At 45.6% G+C, this 19,740-nt stretch overlaps 1 protein-coding gene across 1 annotated transcript in view; it reads left to right on the plus strand.

Moving 5' to 3' along the window:
• The window catches only part of emilin2a (elastin microfibril interfacer 2a), a 40,423-nt gene that overhangs the window by 17,886 nt on the left and 2,797 nt on the right, over positions 1-19,740 (plus strand). The window contains exons 5-8 of the mRNA XM_080777441.1: positions 14,772-15,332; positions 16,715-16,762; positions 17,726-17,788; positions 18,574-18,717. Coding sequence (XP_080633567.1) covers positions 14,772-15,332; positions 16,715-16,762; positions 17,726-17,788; positions 18,574-18,717 — 816 coding nt within the window. The remainder of the gene's footprint in view (positions 1-14,771; positions 15,333-16,714; positions 16,763-17,725; positions 17,789-18,573; positions 18,718-19,740) is intronic.

Genomic DNA, 19,740 nt, shown 5'->3' on the forward strand with positions numbered 1-19,740 from the left:
TGGGAGGAAAGGAGGCTGCGGGGAAGTGGCCATGGTGTAAACTATACGCTGGGTTGGGAGGAAAGGAGGCGGCGGGGAAGTGGCCATGGTGTAAACTACGCTGGGTTGGGAGGAAAGGAGGCTGCGGGGAAGTGGCCATGGTGTAAACTATACGCTGGGTTGGGAGGAAAGGAGGCTGCGGGGAAGTGGCCATGGTGTAAACTATACGCTGGGTTGGGAGGAAAGGAGGCTGCGGGGAAGTGGCCATGGTGTAAACTATACGCTGGGTTGGGAGGAAAGGAGGCTGCGGGGAAGTGGCCATGGTGTAAACTATACGCTGGGTTGGGAGGAAAGGAGGCTGCGGGGAAGTGGCCATGGTGTAAACTATACGCTGGGTTGGGAGGAAAGGAGGCTGCGGGGAAGTGGCCATGGTGTAAACTATACGCTGGGTTGGGAGGAAAGGAGGCTGCGGGGAAGTGGCCATGGTGTAAACTATACGCTGGGTTGGGAGGAAAGGAGGCTGCGGGGAAGTGGCCATGGTGTAAACTATACGCTGGGTTGGGAGGAAAGGAGGCTGCGGGGAAGTGGCCATGGTGTAAACTATACGCTGGGTTGGGAGGGAAAGGAGGCTGCGGGGAAGTGGCCATGGTGTAAATAAACTACGCTGGGTTGGGAGGAAAGGAGGCTGCGGGGAAGTGGCCATGGTGTAAACTACGCTGGGTTGGGAGGAAAGGAGGCTGCGGGGAAGTGGCCATGGTGTAAACTACGCTGGGTTGGGAGGAAAGGAGGCTGCGGGGAAGTGGCCATGGTGTAAATAAACTACGCTGGGTTGGGAGGAAAGGAGGCTGCGGGGAAGTGGCCATGGCGTAAAGTGTAAACTATAAAGTAACTGAGTGCATTTACTCAAGTACGGTACTTATGTACAATTTCCAGGACTGTAGTTGAATCTTTTTATGCTTCGTTTAGAAGGAGCAATTATTATGGTTTTTATTCCTCTACATTTGACAGCTTTAGTGCTAGTTACTAGTACATTATTATTATTATTATTATTTCTATGATCACGATCTACTGCGTTAGTAGATCGACTATGTTCGAATAGCTTAAGTGTAAAATAGGGTTTAAGTGGTTGGTATATTTTGATGCCAATACTACGTTTTCTTTTACACACATTTTTAACGCAGTTACTTTAGCTTAAGCCCCAAACGGGAGTGCTTAATAATACCTGCACCACTGCTGGGAAGGAACGGAAAGTCGTACATCACCAGCTCACCAGTTAACCGAGTATATTCAGTCAACACTGGAATTATGAGGGGAGAACTTTGACTCCAACGCGCCCCGAGGGAGATCATGGAGAATGACTGGAGGTGTGAGGTGAGCCGTTTCCATCTGGGCCCGTGGCCCTGGAGCTGTGGCCCCCCCAGAGCCCATCTGGAAGTCTTCAGAACCAGAGCACAATGGAAGATTTTCAACAATGTTAACCCATTCTGAACGGGAACCCATTTTGGTATTAGCATCATGTCATGCTTTAGCTATTGAAAAATAGCAGATCTACAAGCTCATAGCGCGCCACCGAGTGGCGCGCTACGAGCTTGTAGGTCTGCTATTTTTGAAAAATCGAAGAACGACTGACATTTTTTAGAAACTGATCTCAGGTCAGAATGGGTTGATCAGACCAGTGTGTGTCCAGTGGAAACCTCGTATGAATCTGATATCAGGTCAGAATGGGTTAAGGTGTTTTTGCACAAGGTGCGTTTATTTTTTTCCTTTTTCGGAACGAATAGGGGATTTCAGAAGGACATAGAAGAAAGAAAGGACCTCAGTTTATGGCGATCACGTCTGCAGGTCTTCGGACCACGGTTGATTCTTTTCCCCCTGCATAATGACTACTTTTACTTTTGGTACATTTTGATACCAATACTTTTGTACTTTTACTCAAGTACATTTTGAATTCCGGACTTTTACTTCAAGGAGGTTGGGGACCACCTGATGACCTCTCTTCCAGGCCAAGGCTTTATCCATTTAAGATGGATTATTAAATCGCTTACTTTTTCCACCACTGGGGGTATTTAGGTTGGGACGTGTGTGTGTGTGTGTGTGTGTGTGTGTGTGTGTGTGCGTCTCCGGACTGTCCCACTCTTCACACTCTCTCACACACACACACACACACACAGCGACTGCCAATTATTTCAGACACTGAACCGCATTTTGCCGATGCCTGATAGCTCTCGGCTTGGGCATGCCTGCAATCTGCAGGACTCTCACAACTGAATTATGGACATTACAGAGGCTTCCAAATATGAACACAAGTAGTTTACATTTGTATAGCCAAGCTGTATAATAGCATCCTTAAGACACTGGTACTTACAGTAAGCACCTTGGTAAGGAATGCCTCTTCCAGACTGTGGTCAAATGTATACATGATGCCACTTCCAAAATGGTCACTTCTCTATACTGTCCTCATCAACAACAACAATATCTGGTGTATTATAGCTGTGACATCTGAAAAGGCATCATTTTCATTATTGTGCATCATGGAACATGGCAGTTGAAACACGTGAGTGCTTATTACATTTTGGCAGCTGATATGAAACATGTGAACTTATGCCCTTAGGTATACAGTAGGTCAACAATGATGTCGTGCCTAGCTAATGTACATTCCCTTATATACACATAGCAGCCATTAATATAACACACACGAATCCCCCGGCGCCGCGATATACTGTACGCTTTACATGAGCTCAAACAGTCGCCACCCAAACACAATAAACTCATAAACCCCATAAACCGCATAAACTCACACCTGTGTTGATGCCGGAGGTGATGGGACCGTACTAGTGGTGAAGGCAACGTGTTGTGAGCTTATAGGTCTACTATAGTCAGAGCATAAAGTAAGCGAAAAAGGTATTTTATTTCATATAGGTCGATTCTACAAATGTCTTCTATAAATCATGACAGTTTTCTGACAAACCCATGTTTCTATGTCAGTCGTTCTCAAACTTATTTTTTATTTTTTATATATATATTTTTTTATCCCACGATTTTGTAACCCATTTTTCACCCCTGTGTCAATCATCTAATGTGATCCTGGGCTCTACACACCCTCCACCAACCTAGTCCCCATATATGGGGCACAAGGGGAGACCAACCTAGTCCCCATATATGGGGGACAAGGGGAGAGCAACCTAGTCCCCATACATGGGGGACAAGGGGAGAGCAACCTAGTCCCCATACATGGGGGACAAGGGGAGACCAACCTAGTCCTCATATATGGGGGACAAGGGGAGACCAACCTAGTCCCCATATATGGGGGACAAGGGGAGACCAACCTAGTCCCCATATATGGGGGACAAGGGGAGACCAACCTAGTCCTCATATATGGGGGACAAGGGGAGACCAACCTAGTCCCCATATATGGGGGACAAGGGGAGACCAACCTAGTCCCCATATATGGGGGACAAGGGGAGAGCAACCTAGTCCCCATATATGGGGGACAAGGGGAGAGCAACCTAGTCCCCATATATGGGGGACAAGGGGAGAGCAACCTAGTCCCCATATATGGGGGACAAGGGGAGAGCAACCTAGTCCCCATATATGGGGGACAAGGGGAGAGCAACCTAGTCCCCATATATGGGGGACAAGGGGAGAGCAACCTAGTCCCCATATATGGGGGACAAGGGGAGACCAACCTAGTCCCCATATATGGGGGACAAGGGGAGAGCAACCTAGTCCCCATATATGGGGGACAAGGGGAGACCAACCTAGTCCCCATATATGGGGGACAAGGGGAGAGCAACAGACTTGAACTCATGCTTCCTTCATGGCTGAGTGTCCAAGTTGCTCCTTTTTCACCTGACAGGGGGGGAGTTTCCCTGGTTGGACGTCGTAGCGCGTGGAAGGAACACGTTATTCCAACCAGTTCCTTTCCCCTCCATCAGGCGCCCCGGCTGGCCAGGGGGAGGCAGTATAGTGACCAGGATTAGGATCAAACTATTTCATGCCAAGGCCCCCCAGAATTATATGTATTTGGCCGCCGACCCCCATCTGAAAATATGTTTTTCCAGGGACCCCCCAGAAGCAAAGATTTGCGTTCGCTCTGAAAGAATATATATTCAAAGATTTGCACCACATTTTTACGATTTGTAAAATAAATAGCAGATCTACAAGCTCGTATCACGGCACTCTGTGCTGCGCTATGAGCTCGTAGATCTGCTATTTTTCAATAGCTAAAGTATAACCTTTCCATTCCTGGTCGTGGGATGACCTGCAGACGCCACTTGCGCAAGTAGTCGGCCAAGGTGCTCATGTCCAGGTTAAGACCGTCTTCCACTGCTGACCATGTTGGTTGACGCAGCATGGTTGCTACTGTAGGTCATCAGCGTAACTGTATTGCCTGGATTTTGTCTCCGGAAGGTCATGGATGTAGATGTTGAATAGCAGTGGTGAGAGGACAGCCCCCTGTGGCACGCCCATTTCTCAATCTCCACCCCATTTCTCAATTTGACATGTACTGTAATGTGTAGCATGTGAAGTCAGACGCGTAACTAGATGTCAGTGGGCCCCGCCCCGACGTATAGGCTGATCAGTGAGTGCCAACTTATGTATGTGTTTTATAATTTCATTTTACAGACGGCACGGCTGGGCAGCCGTGTGCCCCCCCCTTGCCTCTGGGTGTTGTCTGTGTCGCGCTAGTAACGCCCCTGACTGAAGTGTCATTTTGTTTCTGCCTCTTGGCCAGTTCACACTTGCAAAAGAGACTCCGTCTCAATGTGTTTTTGCTGGTTAAAAAAAGGTTAACCCATTCTGACCTGAGATCAGATTCATACGAGGTTTCCACTGGACACACACTGGTCTGATGAACCCATTCTGACCTGAGATCAGATTCTAAAAATGTCAGTCGTTCTTCGAATTTTTTAAAAATAGCAGACCTACAAGCTCGTAGTGGCGCGATATGAGCTTGTAGATCTGCTATTTTTCAATAGGTAAAGCATAACATGATGCTAACACCAAAATGGGTGCCCGGTCAGAATGGGTTAAATAAAAAAAAATAACATAATGCTTAAAACACCAAAAGGGGTTCCCGTCCTGAATTTTGGGCGGGAACCCGTTTTGGTGTTTAAAAGCATTATGTTATACTTTAGCTATTGGAAAATATCAGATCTACAAGGTCATAGTGCGGTACCGTGTGCCGCACTACGAGCTTGTAGGTCTGCTATTTTTGAAAAATCGTGAAAATGTGACGCAAATCATTGATTATATATTATTTCACAGCGAACGTTTTTAACTCAAATCTTTGCTTCTGGGGGGGGGGGGGGGGGGTCCCTGGAACAGATGGGGGTCGATATATAATGTTTATGGGCATTGACATGAAATATTGAGCACCACTGATACAGAAACTGATACAGTTTTTTTATTTCGATGTCAGGCCTAAATGGGTCAAAGTGCCAAAAGTAGAAAGTCATCGTGCAGAATGTCCCATTTCAAGTTTTCAAATGTATAAAAAGTATTTGCGACGCATTGTGAGCTTGTAGATGGGCTATTTTCAAATGGCCAGTTCCGTTTTTGTTCTACTTATTTTTTGGTTACGTCAACCATGTGTTCACGTGTAATTCAGCTTTTAGACGTGTCAAAAGCTGACACGCCTAATATACCTAAAACGTGTCAAATATACCAATATTTATAATTGTTCAAGGCTATTTGCAAGCCTGCACTCAATAAACACTCGGGGCAGTTAGTGCAGTATATATTGCAGTAGCTAGGGTGGATAGACTTCACACATTACAGACATCGCTGACTGACGTGGTTCTTCTCAGCTCTGAGGACTTCCCCAAACTACTGAAGGTGAGCTCAAAGATTCTTGCTAGTATGCAATTGCAATGACAGCGATGCTTGACCTGCAGGCTGTAGGGTCAAATAATTGGTAGAGCACAGAAATTGTAATGATAAGTTATGTGTTAAAAAAATGTCATAGTATTTTATTTTGTATTTCAAACCTCGAAGAGTGAAATTACAATCGATTTATTGATCATAACATGCTCTTGAAATGCACACAGATATAGGCTACTGTGTTAAGTGGCCTTAATATGTGTTTTTGAGGATCTTAAAGTGGGTCCTCCTGACCCAGAAAAGGTTGATAAACACTGTCTAATGAGAACGACATCAGTTACATTCAATGTTCTTATAAGTTGTCTCTGTAGCAGATCCAAAGGCATACAGACAGAGTCAAACAACTATACTGACTGACAGCTTTTTTATGTTCTCACAGAAAAATGAAGATTGTGATCCTTCTTTTCGCCGTGCTGGCCATCAGTAACGCGGCATCATTGCAGAATGCCAAAGCCGAGGATAAGCCAGGTAACTATAGTTTCATAAGATGTCATTTTGTGTGAGGGGGTTCCAGGTGGTCCCCAGCTAAATGATGGAAAGTTGCCATATACCGAGTCACCATGGACCTGAATCGCCAGAACATGATTTTGTAATGGCCGTGGCTAGCGATTCAGGGCTGGAGCCAGGCTACGGATGTACCAATATTTGATGATATTTTGTATATAGAACCTAATACCTTAAGTCATTTTGTGAAACACCTGTTTGGCAACCTGCATTAACATGTGTTAAAGGATAAAGGTCTAATTGTTGAGGATACAGACTTGACCCATGCATACAGCACCAGCCACGTGCACGGGGGCTTCTGCCCTCTAGCTGCCCCTTTACCCATCGGTAAAAAGTGCCCCCCCTAGACCAGGGATGCAGTATTTACTGTGGTGAAACCCCCCCACAAATGCCCAGCTCTCTCCATGCCCTACTCGAAGGCAGCATTCATGAGAATTGCCCCTTCCTTACTCTCCTGAACTTGAACGCAGCAATTTATGTTCATGTTAGAACTGCCTATAGTAATCCATGCCGTACGCCGCATCTCCAGTACAGCTTGATTATATACTTAAATTGAGCTGGCTGGGAGGTCAAATCAAATCCACAGTCTAATCCATAGTCAAGGTACAAATCCATAGTCAATTCCAATCGTATTCCAATATACAGCAAAAATATCCTTTATTATTCTACACTGTACACTTACCCTGTGATACTTCTCATTATGCTGCTGTAGCTGCTGTGAAGGTGGAAGACGCCCCTAAACCTGCTGAGATTAAACCTTTGTTTAAGATGCTTTTTGGAGATCAGGCACAGTTGAAGCATGAGGATAAGGCAGAATTTTTACCTATTGGTGAGAAGCATGAGGATAAGCCAGGTAACTATAGTTTCATAAGATGTCATTTTGTGTGATGTGACGTCAAGCCGTGTAACTTTACTTAAAGCAGTGGTTTTCAACCACCAGTCCGGAGGGCCACCAGTGGTCCCTGAGGGGGTTCCAGGTGGTCCCCAGCTAAATGATGGAAAGTTGCCATATACCGAGTCACCATGGACCTGAATCGCCAGAACATGATTTTGTAATGGCCGTGGCTAGCGATTCAGGGCTGGAGCCAGGCTACGGATGTACCAATATTTGATGATATTTTGTATATAGAACCTAATACCTTAACCCTCTAACACCCGCATTAATTTCTACTTGCAAAAAATAGATTTCAACCTTACTACTACTTTGTACTACTAGCACTGACACTAAAAAATATGTTAAAAAAAATAAAAAAATAAAGTTTGATGAAAAATTTATAATAATTATATAATAATTATATAATAATATAATAAATTAATAATTTACATTTGGGGGATATCTTTCACAATAATAAATAAAACATGTTCTAGACATTCTAATGATCACAAAAAATCATATGTTACAATTATTTTACCTACTTTTATTAGGGTAAAGGTCAAAAGTTTTAGGTTAAAAAATGTTCAAACATTTTTTATTTGTGTGAATTTCAGCCTCTGTGGGGGGTATTCATATGCAAATATCATGACTAATGGCATTGAATTGGCATTGCAATGAACATCACTGATGACATTCAGGTGAAAAAAGAACAGAAAAAAATAATAATAATTTAGTAATTAATTAAAATAAATTTGTTGCTAAAAAGCAACCCTGGGTGCTAGAGGGTTAAGTAATTTTGTGAAACACCTGTTTGGCAACCTGCATTGCCATGTGTTAAAGGATAAAGGTCTAATTGTTGAGGATACAGACTTGACCCATGCATACAGCACCAGCCACGTGCAAGGGGGCTTCTGCCCTCTAGCTGCCCCTTTACCCATCGGTAAAAAGTGCCCCCCTAGACCAGGGATGCAGTATTTACTGTGGTGAAACCCCCCCACAAATGCCCAGCTCTCTCCATGCCCTACTCGAAGGCAGCATTCATGAGAATTGCCCCTTCCTTACTCTCCTGAACTTGAACGCAGCAATTTATGTTCATGTTAGAACTGCCTATAGTAATCCATGCCGTACGCCGCATCTCCAGTACAGCTTGATTATACTTAAATTGAGCTGGCTGGGAGGTCAAATCAAATCCACAGTCTAATCCATAGTCAAGGTACAAATCCATAGTCAATTCCAATCGTATTCCAATATACAGCAAAAATATCCTTTATTATTCTACACTGTACACTTACCCTGTGATACTTCTCATTATGCTGCTGTAGCTGCTGTGAAGGTGGAAGACGCCCCTAAACCTGCTGAGATGGGCCATAAGAAGCATGAGGATAAGGCAGAATTCTTACTCGGTCTCATACACCATGCCGTGAAGGGTGTTGCAAGTGTATTTGGAGATGAGGCACAGTTGAAGGATCAGGATAAGGCAGAATTCTTACTCGGTCTCATACACCATGCCGTGAAGGGTGTTGCAAGTGTATTTGGAGATGAGGCACAGTTGAAGGATCAGGATAAGGCAGAATTCTTACTCGGTCTCATACACCATGCCGTGAAGGGTGTTGCAAGTGTATTTGGAGATGAGGCACAGTTGAAGGATCAGGATAAGGCAGAATTCTTAAGCCATATCTGGAATGCCGCACACAGTGGCTTGAAGGGTATTATAAATTTTCTTGGAGATGAGGCACAGTTGAAGGATGAGGATAAGGCAGAATTCTTACATCTCCTTTTTGGAGATGAGGCACAGTTGAAGGATGAGGATAAGGCAGAATTCTTACATCTCCTTTTTGGAGATGAGGCACAGTTGAAGGATGAGGATAAGGCAGAATTCTTACATCTCCTTTTTGGAGATGAGGCACAGTTGAAGGATGAGGATAAGGCAGAATTCTTAAGCCATATCTGGAATGCCGCACACAGTGGCTTGAAGGGTATTATACATTTTCTTGGAGATGAGGCACAGTTGAAGGATGAGGATAAGGCAGAATTCTTACATCTCCTTTTTGGAGATGAGGCACAGTTGAAGGATGAGGATAAGGCAGATGAGGCACAGTGATGATGATCCGGTGATGAGATGGTTCCCGCTGGCCTGATGGAGAGGTGAGCACAGGAAGTCAACAAGCCCTATATCGTTTGTACTGACACGGTCCATGTAGTTATAGTAAATGGAAGTTCCACTTGTATAAAGTCATGTCTTTATAAACTAATAATAATAACATGCCAGTATCTCTGTATTAACGTGTTAATGCACTTCTTCCACAGCTCCAGGGGAAACCCAGAGTCACCATCGTCTTCTTCCACAGCTCCAGGGGAAACCCAGAGTCACCATCGTCTTCAATAATACATAATTTGGCCGATCGAGACCTTTTTGTGACACTCAAATAAAAGTAAAATGCAACTTTTGACTTGCCTTTTTTTGTGATGGGGGGGGGGGGGGGGGGGGGGGGGGGAGTATTTTCTAAAGAACATAAAGGATAAACTACTAGGGCATGGCTTTCTAACTGGTGGTCCGTGAAGGTATTGCATGTGGTCCCTGACCAAGCATTTAGTATGTAGGAAGTTATTATGTAGGTGTGTGTGTGTGAGAAAGCAGGAGAGAGAGAAAGAGAGAGAGGGCAAGTGAGGGAGAGATGACGTTTGACCCTATTTTATGTATCAAACTATAATTCACTCAATGTCTGTCTGATTTAGAAGCCTTTTTTAACCCATTCTGACCGGGAACCCGTTTTGGTGTTAGCATCATGTTATGCTTTAGCTATTGAAAAATAGCAGATCTACAAGCTCATAGCGCGCCACCGAGTGGCGCGCTACGAGCTTGTAGGTCTGCTATTTTTGAAAAATCAAAGAACGACTGACATTTTTAGAATCTGATCTCAGGTCAGAATGGGTTCATCAGACCAGTGTGTGTCCAGTGGAAACCTCGTATGAATCTGATCTCAGGTCAGAATGGGTTAAATCGGCGTCGGGTCTAAATGGGTTAATTGCTGAAAATACGCTAACGGTAAAAGGTCTATATTGATGTCCACATGCAGGACCTTTTTTCTTTTTTTTTTCCCCACAGTTTTGTTTATTCAAGATTCAGGATATACAGTAAATCAAATAATGACAGTATACAACTATGTGACACACCCATACGGAACATATCAAAGAGATAACATGTACATATACCAGTAAGACAAACGGGGGAAGCGAACGCAGCTCGTACATATTTGGGTTCTTTTAAGATTTATTTTTAAGTTATTATTTTTTTTAAGTCTCATGTCAACCATGACTCAGCCATAACCATATAAGGAGTCCCCAAAGCAGCTATACGTCCAAATATGGAGTGTGTTGCATCAATCACAAATGAATCACTCGGCTCCATATATGGGCACAAAGGGGGGACACACACGCACGCACGCACAGACAGACATGATCTGCTAGGTCTCATAGTAAGTGCTCACGGCGCTTGCAACGACATCCCGACACCACGCGGTGTGGGCTTGTAGATCCGACACCACGCGGTGTGGGCTTGTAGATCCGACACCACGCGGTGTGGGCTTGTAGATCCGACACCACGCGGTGTGGGCTTGTAGATCCGACACCACGCGGTGTGGGCTTGTAGATCCGACACCACGTGGTGTGGGCTTGTAGATCCGACACCACGCGGTGTGGGCTTGTAGATCAACAACATCCCGACACCACGCGGTGTGGGCTTGTAGATCAACAACATCCCGACACCACGCGGTGTGGGCTTGTAGATCAACAACATCCCGACACCACGCGGTGTGGGCTTGTAGATCCGACATCCCGACACCACGCGGTGTGGGCTTGTAGATCCGATCGTTGAGTACAGGAAGCAGAGAAGAAAGCGTCTCCGTCGACAGGTGGAGATGATGGAGAGGGTCAGTGATTTAACCCATTCTGACCTGAGATCAGATTCATACGAGGTTTCCACACTGGACACACACTGGGTCTGATTAACCCATTCTGACCTGAGATCAGATTCATACGAGGTTTCCACACTGGACACACACTGGGTCTGATTAACCCATTCTGACCTGAGATCAGATTCATACGAGGTTTCCACACTGGACACACACTGGGTCTGATTAACCCATTCTGACCTGAGATCAGATTCATACGAGGTTTCTACACTGGACACACACTGGGTCTGATTAACCCATTCTGACCTGAGATCAGATTCATACGAGGTTTCCACACTGGACACACACTGGGTCTGATTAACCCATTCTGACCTGAGATCAGATTCATACGAGGTTTCCACACTGGACACACACTGGGTCTGATTAACCCATTCTGACCTGAGATCAGATTCATACGAGGTTTCCACACTGGACACACACTGGTCTGATTAACCCATTCTGACCTGAGATCAGATTCTAAAAATGTCAGTCGTTCTTTGATTTAAAAAAAATAGCAGACCTACAAGCTTTTATGTGGACACGCCCACCAGTTCATTAAGTATGCCTGGTTTGCCTGGTGGGTGGTGATGGGTGGTGATCCACCTGAACTGAAGCCGCACCCACAGCTGTAGTTGTATGATAAAGGGGGAGGGGTTAGGGGAGGGGCTGATAGTGTGATGTCACTATATTACTGTTTACTTCATTGGCCCGTTTGACTGTCAAGGGTTCAGCCTCCAGGAAGAAACCCTAAATACAAAGTTAATACACCATTGCACATAAAAACAACACCAGGGTGTCTAACGAAGTACTGTCACCTCATAGACACATGAAAAACTGGAAAAATACAAAAATTGTGGCACTCCATCTTTAAGACGTGAGTATTTGCTGCGTACAATTTAGGCATTTAGCAGACGCTCTTAATCCAGAGCGACTTACATTAAGCAAGAACAGAAAAGCATGGGAATACATCACATAAAGACATGTCCATGCAGAGTGGTCGCCTTGCCCCCCCATGGTGAGAATACAAGCCGAGGGCTCGGGGGAAACAGGCATTCATCGGCTGAGGAAATTAAGTTGATGGCTCAGATTCCCCCGTGTAGAAAATGACTGCTGGCTTTAATTTGTTTTTGATTACGACTGGGGTTTGTGAGAGGTCTGTGGCCTCCTCTCTCCCGTTACAACATGAAGGACGAGGGGTTTGTGAGAGGTCTGTGGCCTCCTCTCTCCCGTTACAACATGAAGGACGGGGGGTTTGTGAGAGGTCTGTGGCCTCCTCTCTCCCGTTACAACATGAAGGACGAGGGGTTTGTGAGAGGTCTGTGGCCTCCTCTCTCCCGTTACAACATGAAGGACGGGGGGTTTGTGAGAGGTCTGTGGCCTCCTCTCTCCCGTTACAACATGAAGGACGAGGGGTTTGTGAGAGGTCTGTGGCCTCCTCTCCCGTTACAACATGAAGGACGGGGGGTTTGTGAGAGGTCTGTGGCCTCCTCTCTCCCGTTACAACATGAAGGACGAGGGGTTTGTGAGAGGTCTGTGGCCTCCTCTCCCGTTACAACATGAAGGACCAGGGGTTTGTGAGAGGTCTGTGGCCTCCTCTCCCGTTACAACATGAAGGACCAGGGGTTTGTGAGAGGTCTGTGGCCTCCTCTCTCCCGTTACAACATGAAGGACGAGGGGTTTGGGAGAGGTCTGTGGCCTCCTCTCCCGTTACAACATGAAGGACGAGGCCTCTTAATCCGTCAAGGACGGGAATGCATCTGTGTGTCGCTTTCACTTTCAACCCACTTATGTTAAACTTTAGCTGTTGAAAAATAGCAGATCTACAAGCTCATAGTGCCGCACTATGAGCTTGTAGATCTGCTATTTTTTTTAAAGTCGTGAAAATGTGTGCAATTCTTTGAATATATTAATGATATTCTTTCACAGCGAACGTTTTAAACTCATCTTTGCTTCTGGGGGGCGGGTCCCAGAAGCAACAACACATTTTGAGATTGGGGGGGGGTCGGCTGGCCACATTTTGTGGGGTCCTTGACATGAAATAGTTTGAGAACCATGCACTGATAATAGAAACATAGGGTTTTTCTGAAAACTGTCAGGATTTAGAAGACATTTTAGTAGAATCTGGCCTCAGTCCTACAGGGGTTAATGGTCGATAGTGCTGCCGTTGGCGGGCGGGGGAAGTCATTGTATAACCACAACGACACACGGCCATGGTGTGGATGGAATAGGACTTTCACAACTGCAACTTTTCAACCCCTTTTGGTGTTTTAAGTGTAATGTTATACTATTATATTTAGCTATGGAAAAATAGCAGATCTACAGCGTGCCACCGAGTGGCGCGCTACGAGCTTGTATAGGTTATTGTAGGCAAATACAGATAATTTTGGGGGTCCTTGACATGAAAAAGGTTGAGTACCGTACCACTGACATAGAAACAGGTTTTTCAGAAAACTTTTAGGATTTAGAAGTCATTTGTTTTAGAATGCAATACTGCTGTTACAAGTAAAGGTAAAGTAAAAAAAGTATTGGTATAAAAATTTACTTAAAAGTACCAAAAGTAGAAAGTACTAATGTCCCATTTCACAGTATTTCAAATGCATTAAAAAAAAATCTTTTGAAAATAGCAGATAAAAAAAATATGATGGACCACAATCATGGATCGGTCATTAACCCATTCTGACCTGAGATCAGATTCATACGAGGTTTCCACTGGACACACACTGGTCTGATGAACCCATTCTGACCTGAGATCAGATTCTAAAAATGTCAGTCGTTCTTCGATTTTTCAAAAATAGCAGACCTAAAAGCTCGTAGCGCGCCACTCGGTGGCGCGCTATGAGCTTGTAGATCTGCTATTTTTCAATAGCTAAAGCATAACATGATGCCAACACCAAAATGGGTTCCCGGTCAGAATGGGTTAAAATAAACAGGCGGCCGTTGGGTGCATGGGCCAAGGACAATTTCAAGATGGTCATGTGATGTGGGCCCTTTTTCCTGATCCTGAAAAAGTCAGGAACCACTGCAATCCGACCAGGGCAACTGTTCCTATCACTTAGACATTATATCACCTGATGTGATGCAATGGGTGTGACACCTAGCTGGGAGGGCTGATGGCTGACACAATGCAGGTTCTGTTATAAAGCTATTTCTTGCCGTCTGTCCCTCACAGCATATCTACAGGCTCAGGTAATGTCTGCGCCCTCAGGGGGGTGATCCTGGCACGCATCCCAGTGCTTTACTTGGAGAGGAGGTCCCTTGTGGTCCAAAAAGTCACAGCCTGAAGAAAGAATAATAATGACACCATTTTTAAAAAGAAAGCGGCTTTGAGTCGGCATGATGTCAGACGGCTAATGTTGGACCGACATCTTGCCGTTAAAGGGGAATTAACAAGCGTGAGGGAAAACGTGCGGTTTGTGAATACACAAAGACAAAAGGGATTTATTTTTATGAGCACGTTGTAAATCGCAGGCTGTTGTGCCGTACGTGTTAAAATTATTATGTTACGTCGGATGGTGGCATCTGTCGAGGCAAAAACTAATTCCACACCGTTAAAACACTCTCTCTCTCTCTCTCTCAAAAAGGAATGACCTTGAGACCGGAGAGGCCTGTAGCGGGTTCTGCGCCACCGGACTCGACCCAGACCAGACCCAGAGTCACGCAGATCCACATTCCCCTCATCATCCCTCACCATCAGCCCTACAGCCCGCCACGCCAACAACCCCAGGCCCGGCAGCCCTCCAGCCCCGTCCACGTCCCACAGCCCGGCTCGCCCCAGCAGCCCAGTCAGCACCCTTCCAGCCCACGACAGCACACCCTGACTCTGGTGCCCACCAGCCCGCGCCAGCCCACCCTGACTCTGGTGCCCGCCAGCCCGCGCCAGCCCACCCTGACTCTGGTGCCCGCCAGCCCGCGCCAGCCCACCCTGACTCTGGTGCCCGCCAGCCCGCGCCAGCCCACCCTGACTCTGGTGCCCGCCGGCCCGCGCCAGCCAGCCCTGCCCGCCGCGGTCCCCCCCAGAAGGCCAGTGTTGGAGACGGGCGAGGCGGGGCCTCCCGGGTACATGCGCAGAGTGACCGTGAGGAGGGGCTCCGAGGACTCGTCCAGGTCGTCCGTGCCTCTGCAAGGGTTCGCCGGAGCTCCAGGTGCGTGCGTACACACGTACACGTGTACACACACACACACACACACGTGCAGTCGCTCACACACACATGGCATGACTCAAACAGCTATTTATGTCTGAGTGAGTGAGGGGGCAGAGGGTGAGGTTAACACAACACCCAGCTGGGATAAGTACCCTGACCCTGCAGGTGGCAAAGCGTCTGCACATCCAAGATAATAATACACATTTAAAAAAAATGATTATTCTGCCCTCGTCTGCTTCTGTACTATTATTTTGTGTGCAGAGTCTTCTATAATTCAGGAGTATAATATGCGACGCTAATGTGCTCACATTCGTCTTCCAAATGCCTTTGGGAGTTTTCATTACACCCACTGTAACGAGATCTCCTATCGCACAACGGGACAGATGTTCCCGTGCTTCTCCATAGGCCATTCGACATTTGGCATACGTAGTAGGGAGACTTTAAAATCACTTCTAAATGAAACTAAAATCCAGCGCCGTGTGCTTTCTGTCGCTTGTTTTGTCAAGCTGCAGCAGAAGCAACAAAGTGCCATCTACGGCGTCCTGAATCACGACAACTGACAACTGTTTAGAGTTTTAATACTACAGGGACGGAATCATTTGTTTCAACTGATTGTGGACTCTAGTAATGACTTCAATGTGACTTTTTATACGCTCTGTGATATGATCTGTGGGTGGTTAGTTAGTGTTATTCCAAATTCCAATCCAGTTCCACTAGGAAATACGCTGTGGGTCCATTTGCAGTCTTATGTTGTCCACACGTGAGACTGATTAACCCATTCTGACCGGGAACCCATTTTGGTTTCAGCATCATGTTATGCTTTAGCTATTGAAAAATAGCAGATCTACAAGCTCATAGCGCGCCACCGAGTGGCGCGCTACGAGCTTGTAGGTCTGCTATTTTTTGAAAAATCGAAGAACGACTAACATTTTTAGAATCTGATCTCAGGTCAGAATGGGTTCATCAGACCAGTGTGTGTCCAGTGGAAACCTCGTATGAATCTGATCTCAGGTCAGAATGGGTTAAGTCTTGACGATCAAATTAGGGGACTCCAAAGAATAACGGTATTGTTTTTCATAAAGTCTCTCTTCTTCGGAAAAGCCTTCATTATCTATACGAGATCAAGCCCCACCACCCCCTGGCTTAATTTATATCCTGTCTGAGAATGTGAACCCAGTGTTTAGACTGTAGGCTGGGCCCAGAGGGGCAGACAAAACAATATTACCTCAGGCAAGCAGCAGTCACTAGGCAACAGTATTGTTCAGCCAATACTCAGCTGAAGTCTATCGAATTTCTCCTGCCAGGTGGCAACAATGCGTGTCAAATAAAATGTGTTATATGTTTGTCATCATTTCATGTTATCCATTTCCTTCACTTTACAGGGCATCATCCCGTGCGGCCCGCGACTCTCAAGTCGAAGATCGTCCCAGGTACCAATTTTATTTTCTCGAGTTAAATCAATATTGCAACAACAACAGGGTCTTTCATTCTCGTTTCATTGTTCAAACTGTGAATGCTGCAAAAACAAACACGTGGCACTGGGAGAGGGTTTTGCAGAGTGGGTGCGTTGTGGTTAGACAGATTTGGACGCATTTGGTTAGGCAGATCATGTGGTGGAGTGGGAGGTTACAGAACAAGGAACTACAGATCACGTGGTGGAGTGGGAGGTTACGGAACAAGTAACTACAGTGCAGGAGGAGTTCAACATCTGCAGGTTTGACCTGGAAAGGCACTGCCATCTATGTCTGGGAAACCCGATACGCACCGTCCAATCCTCACTGTCAACAACCCGTTTTGGGGGCGGGAACCCCTTTTGGTGCATCATGTTATGAATCTGCTATTGAAAAATAGCAGATCTACAAGCTCGTGGCGCGCTACGGCAAAATGTGGGCCAAAAAACGTGTCTATATACTACAGTGCTGTAAAATAATGTATACTGTGTTCTTGTCTTTGTTCCACCACACATATGTTGAACGTGTTACATTACATGCCAGAGAATGTGTGGGTTGTAAATACGGCTGAATGAAACACCCTTTAAAAATAAAAGGTGTTATCATTAACCCATTCTGAACGGGAACCCATTTTGGTGTTAGCATCATGTCGTGCTTTAGCTATTGAAAAATAGCAGATCTACAAGCTCATAGCGCGCCACCGAGTGGCGCGCTACGAGCTTGTAGGTCTGCTATTTTTGAAAAATCGAAGAACGACTGACATTTTTAGAATCTGATCTCAGGTCAGAATGGGTTCATCAGACCAGTGTGTGTCCAGTGGAAACCTCGTATGAATCTGATCTCAGGTCAGAATGGGTTAAGGGTGGCACCAGGTAGAGACAACTCGCCAGGTTAACAATTAAAAAGTAACACTTTGTTTCTCTCTCTCTATTCGCGCTACAGTTCCCGCCGCCGCTAAAGTGTCCTGGAACCCGACGTTGCAGCGCGCCCCGGTGGCGTCTCCAGGTGAATCTTAATTATCTCTGAATATTTAAACAATGAAACGTATATGAACTATTAACGAGACCATGTGACTAAAATAAGAACTACATTGGAACCAGTGGTGGAAAGAAAAGTGCATTTACTTAAAGGGACACCTCACCCTTTTTACAAAAAAATATATGTTAATGATGTTTAGAAGCTTTAGAACACTTTCCTGGGGGTATTTATGTGTGTAATATGTGGTTTTAGATATTTTAGATTGTAGCAGTGAGCCTGTTGTCTCTGATGTCATGGACACTGGGCTCACTTCCTTCCTGGACTACATGTTGTCTCAGTAAGACAGCTCTCCCCCCTATCCACAAGGAGGAGCAGTGCACCAAAAAAATATGGGAATTGTAGTCCAGGAAGGTAGTGAGACCAGTGTCCATGACATCAGAGACAACAGGCTCACTGCTACAATCTAAAATATCTAAAACCACATATTACACACATAAATACCCCCAGGAAAGTGATCTAAAGCTTCTAAACGTCATTAACATATATTTTTTTGCAAAAAGGGTGAAGTGTCCCTTTAACCCATTTTGACAATTTTCTGAAAAAGCTTTTTTTTCCCCAAAAATAGCAGACCTACAAGCTCGTAGCGCGTCACTCGGTGGCACGCTATGTAGATCTGCTATTTTCAATAGCTAAAGCATAACAATTATGCTAAAACCAAAAATGGGTTAAGTACTGTACTTAAGTCAGAGGCAAAGATTGTACTTTTATTGTTATAATGCTTCTTATATATTCTCTGCTCTGTGTGTTTGTAGTATCAGTGGACAACAGCGCCCTGGCAGACCCATTCTCCTTCTCCGCGGGCCTGACCCAGCAGCCCTTCTTTTCTGGAGACTTTGGAACCATCCGCTTCAACAGACTTCTCGTCAACGACGGCGGACACTACAACGCACACACAGGTACCCGTCACAAACATACAGGCCAAGTCACAATGCCAAGTAATCTGTAGTAATAGTATCTATCTATAGATACTATAAATATATATATGTGTGTGTCTGCCTGTCTATCTATTGATCAATTGATTAATAGATACATCTGCGTGGCTCCAATGTGAATGTCGGACTTCACGTGGCCAGCCTGTCACTGCAGTCATCCGGGACGTCTGTCTGTCTGTCTGTTGTCAATGGCATATCTATGACATTATGGGCTGTGTTTTGCGTGTCTTAATAAGTACCAGGTCTAACTTGAGTAAACTAAAGACCTGGAGGCGTTAAGTCATAAGTTAAGTAATAAGACCTGGTACTTAAGACACGCAAAATACAGCCCTTAAGACTCTAAATGTGGGCTGACGTCGTCAGCGAGCCCCTGTGACTTCAATTCTAAAATGAAAGTTAAATATTCTACGACTACGTAAAGTAGTGGAGGTCCATCTGTGGCCTACTGGCAGCGTGCACAAAGAAACGTCATGATGATGGATCGGTGCAGCGCTTTGTGAGATTAGCTACAGACACGCCGGCACGCCAACGCTCCTACAGACACGCCGGCACGCCAACGCTCCTACAGACACGCCGGCACGCCAACGCTCCTACAGACACGCCGGCACGCCAACGCTCCTACAGACACGCCGGCACGCCAACGCTCCTACAGACACGCCGGCACGCCAACGCTCCTACAGATGGCTGGACTCCTGCAGAGATACAGGATGGCGTTAACCCATTCTGACCTGAGATCAGATTCATACGAGGTTTCCACTGGACACACACTGGGTCTGATGAACCCATTCTGACCTGAGATCAGATTCATACGAGGTTTCCACTGGACACACACTGGTCTGATGAACCCATTCTGACCTGAGATCAGATTCTAAAAAATGTCAGTCGCTCTTCGATTTTTAAAAAATAGCAGACCTACAAGCTCGTAGCGCGCCACTCGGTGGCGCGCTACGAGCTTGTAGATCTGCTATTTTTCAATAGCTAAAGCAT

This window comes from Protomyctophum bolini, assembly GCF_963924005.1.
Source record: "Protomyctophum bolini genome assembly, chromosome: 12".
Taxonomy (NCBI): Eukaryota; Metazoa; Chordata; class Actinopteri; order Myctophiformes; family Myctophidae; genus Protomyctophum; species Protomyctophum bolini.